Below are 3,364 nucleotides of genomic sequence, written 5' to 3' on the forward strand. Positions count from 1 at the left end.
TATTTACCAATTACATCAAAAAAAATAAATTTAAATTGTATTTGAAATAATATATTTCCATTTTACCCGAATCATAAAAAAAAAATGTATCGAGATGTACTTACCACTTACACCAAAATAATAATTTGAAATTTGAAATAATATATTTTATTTTTAATCAATACAGAGAAACCAAAATATTGTATTTATCAATTAAACCAAAATAGTAATTTCAAATTTTGAAATGATATATTAAATTGCATAAAGAATATTACACTGATAATATACGTCAAATTTATACATGGAAACAACATTATCTTTACTGTCTTATATATATATATATAGAACATATACAGACCAACAACATCATGTTTGGATCCACCATCATCCGCTCAGACTCCTCCAAGTCTCTCTCAGTCGGAAAAAATGGCGACCTCAATGACGGCGGACAGGGCAGTGTTGTTCCACCACCTAGGAAGCGCAACACTGCGCCCGGGGTTAGCAAGGTGGGGAGTTGGATTTATGATCCCGTCAATGGGAAGACTTGCCATCAGGTATTATTCATTCATTTGCATTCAGTTGCTGTTTAGTTGGAGTGAGGGTTTAGGGTAAAATTGGGGCTGAATTTGTTTGTTTGATTTGTGGACTGTCTACGATGTTCTAATTTGTGTGGTAATTGTGGTGCATGCATTGATGCAAGTAACCTTGATTGATTGTGAGATTGATGTGTTGCACGGAGCTTGGAGGTAAATAACATTTTCTACTTGTTAATTTAGATCGTAATGCAATTAATGTGAAATTAAATATAGAGATCAAATGGTGAAGTAACCTGATTTTCTTGATTTGGACAGTTTAAAGATTTACATTACCTTTCGTTGATCTTGAAGCATGTTGTAAGCCTGACTTGAAAGATTCAGGCAAATAGCGAACATGGAGGTTATCGGTTGGGCTCTTATTTGTCGTTATGCATTAAATTAAAAGTTGAGTAGTTTACTGAATGTAGGAGTACATTTACTGAATCTTGAATAGTTTACCTGTTGTGATAGCTTTAAATCCTGGCATACAAGAAAGCATATTGTGAGTGGAGAAGATTATGCGCAGATCATTCATAGATTGAGACAACTAGTGTGGAAAAATAAATTATCTAGTGTGGCAAGTCACGACATTTAGTCTGTTATTAATTTCTTGCTTGTTTTCCTGAGGCTTTAATATGCTTGGTGAAGCTTTTATGACTTATCTTCTGTGAAACAAGTTCTCTAAATTGTTTTCATTTTCTCGAATTTTTATGCTTGACGTTTGGACGTGTTGGCAAAAGACCCTGGATCTTGTGGTAGCATGCAAGTTTCAGAGGATTACCAAACGATGCCCGATTATGTATTGTCACAAGTGTCACTGGAACAGGTTATTTGGATCATCTTTTCATTATGATAATTTTAAATTCAACACTTTATTGTATATTTGTATAATCTAAAGTTATTTTCATGATTTTTTCCAAGTTAGATACGGCGAGAGGGCTGAAGAAGTAGCGAGTTTGGAGCAGTGGACTTGCCCCAAATGTAGGGGCATTTGCAACTGCAGCTTTTGCATGTGAGTCTTCTGAATTATTTTCGAATGACTAATTTGCAGCATTTTTCTGATGGCGTAATTATGCATTGATAGGAGAAAAAGAAATGATAATCCCACTGGTGTTTCCGCAAAGAAAGCAAAAGCTAGGGGATTTTCCTCAGTCGCTGAAATGCTAGTTAAAATGACGCCCCAAGACAGAGCTACTGAAAAGGTAGCTTCTTCTATGGTTAGTTACTGACGGAATCTGATTTTTGGTTGCCAGATTGATCATATGCTCTCCCTTTGAGATTTGTAGGCCCGTTCGTCCGGAGAGGGTTCTACCTCTGGCGAGAAGAAGTCAATTGATCCTTATAGTTGTCAGAAAAGAAAGCCAGATTGTGGTGCAAAACATGAACCTGAAGGGAATGGTTCATGTGGTCTTCCCCTGCCAGAGGGAGAAGTGGTGAGCAGTGTGGGTGGAGTTGACTTACCCACAGAAGATGCCGGGAATGCCATTCAGTTGATGGAATTTTGTGCTTCTTTTGGCGAGGCAAGTATCCTTATGTTCTATTTATGTGTTAATGATGTTCATTTTACTTAGTTCCGACCCCATGTGTATATTATTGCCTTCTCCTTTGGTCACCTAAAACATATCAATAAGATTTATGATATTTACATGATAACCAACATTTTATTGAGCTAATATGGTAGTGATGGTTAATCACATTGGTTAACAGAAAGTTAACCATGTTTGCCTATTGATAGTATATTTGTATTTGCTTTTCTTTTTTCATTGTTTCTTTTGGTTTCGGGTGGACAGGTCTTGGATATTAAAGAGAAGCAAGCAAAACTTATACTTCAAGATATTTATAATTGTTGGGAGTAATGCTGATTATGTATTTGATTGATTATATAATTAGTTATATATTATAATTTGTAATTATTTATTCCATTAATTTCCTAGGTAGTTATGTCTATTTAGAATTCAAATTTAAAATTGTATGTTAGTGTTGAAAGGTCGTGTCTATTAGAATTATAAGATTGTATGCATTGGTCTTGTAGGATGTAAAAAATATACACATGGTGTATCCGTCGGTTTTTTTTTTTTTTTTTTATCATAGAAATCATTTAGATTTGTTTTGCATATTCCCGATCTTTAATTTGTGAATTTAATTTCTAACACTTGGTATCAGAGCCAGGTTGATGCCCAAGTATCTCAAACTGAAAAATATGTCGATAGAAGCAGAAGGAGGAAAGGAGGGCGGTTCAGTCCCGTTTCAATGTCCCATGTTAACTCCAAAAAATTATACGACATGGGCGATAAAGATGGAAGCCATAATGGATGCTCAGGGGATCTGGGACTCCATCGAACCACCGGCCAGAGAGGCGGTGAGCGATAAAAAGAACAAGATGGGTGAGCGATAAAAAGAACAAGATGGCTAGGGCTTTTATATTCCAAGCAGTTCCAGAAGACATCCTTCTGCAAGTGTCGAAGAAGAGGACCGCGAAGGAAATCTGGGAGGCATTGAAGACAAGATATCTTGGAGCTGATCGGGTGCAAAGGGCAAGACTGCATACGCTGAAGAGTGATTTCGAAAGGTTGCGAATGAAAGACGGTGAGACGATAGATGAATTTGCTGGAAACTTGAGCGCCATGGTATCGAAATTTAATAATCTTGGTTCAACAATTGAAGACAATACACTTGTTCGGAAACTTCTTGATTCAGTTCAGGACATGTATTTACAATTGGTTGCTTCAATTGAACAATGTTGCGACTTAGATACCATGCCATTCAAAGAAGCTATTGGCCGACTCAAGGCTTATGAAAATAGGGTGAAG

At 36.3% G+C, this 3,364-nt stretch overlaps 1 protein-coding gene across 1 annotated transcript; it reads left to right on the forward strand.

Annotated features, from left to right (window-relative positions):
* The first annotated feature begins 347 nt into the window (after positions 1–347).
* LOC127240542 (uncharacterized) lies at positions 348–2,924 on the forward strand. The gene is made up of 6 exons (XM_051259267.1): positions 348–533; positions 1,295–1,380; positions 1,480–1,566; positions 1,639–1,771; positions 1,841–2,074; positions 2,718–2,924. Exons 1-6 carry the CDS (start codon positions 348–350, stop codon positions 2,922–2,924), a joined length of 933 nt encoding a protein of 310 aa, XP_051115224.1.
* The last annotated feature ends 440 nt before the right edge of the window (positions 2,925–3,364 follow it).

This window comes from Andrographis paniculata, unplaced genomic scaffold (genome assembly GCF_009805555.1).
Source record: "Andrographis paniculata isolate CXL003 unplaced genomic scaffold, ASM980555v1 Contig79END, whole genome shotgun sequence".
NCBI classification, from domain to species: domain Eukaryota; kingdom Viridiplantae; phylum Streptophyta; class Magnoliopsida; order Lamiales; family Acanthaceae; genus Andrographis; species Andrographis paniculata.

Coding starts and splice junctions, on each gene's coding strand:
- LOC127240542 (XM_051259267.1), top strand. CDS start 348: ATGTTTGGATCCACCATCATCCGCTCAGACTCCTCCAAGTCTCTCTCA. Junction 534..1,294: donor ATGGGAAGACTTGCCATCAG/GTATTATTCATT, acceptor TGTTGGCAAAAG/ACCCTGGATCTTGTGGTAGC. Junction 1,772..1,840: donor AAAAGGTAGCTTCTTCTATG/GTTAGTTACTGA, acceptor TGAGATTTGTAG/GCCCGTTCGTCCGGAGAGGG.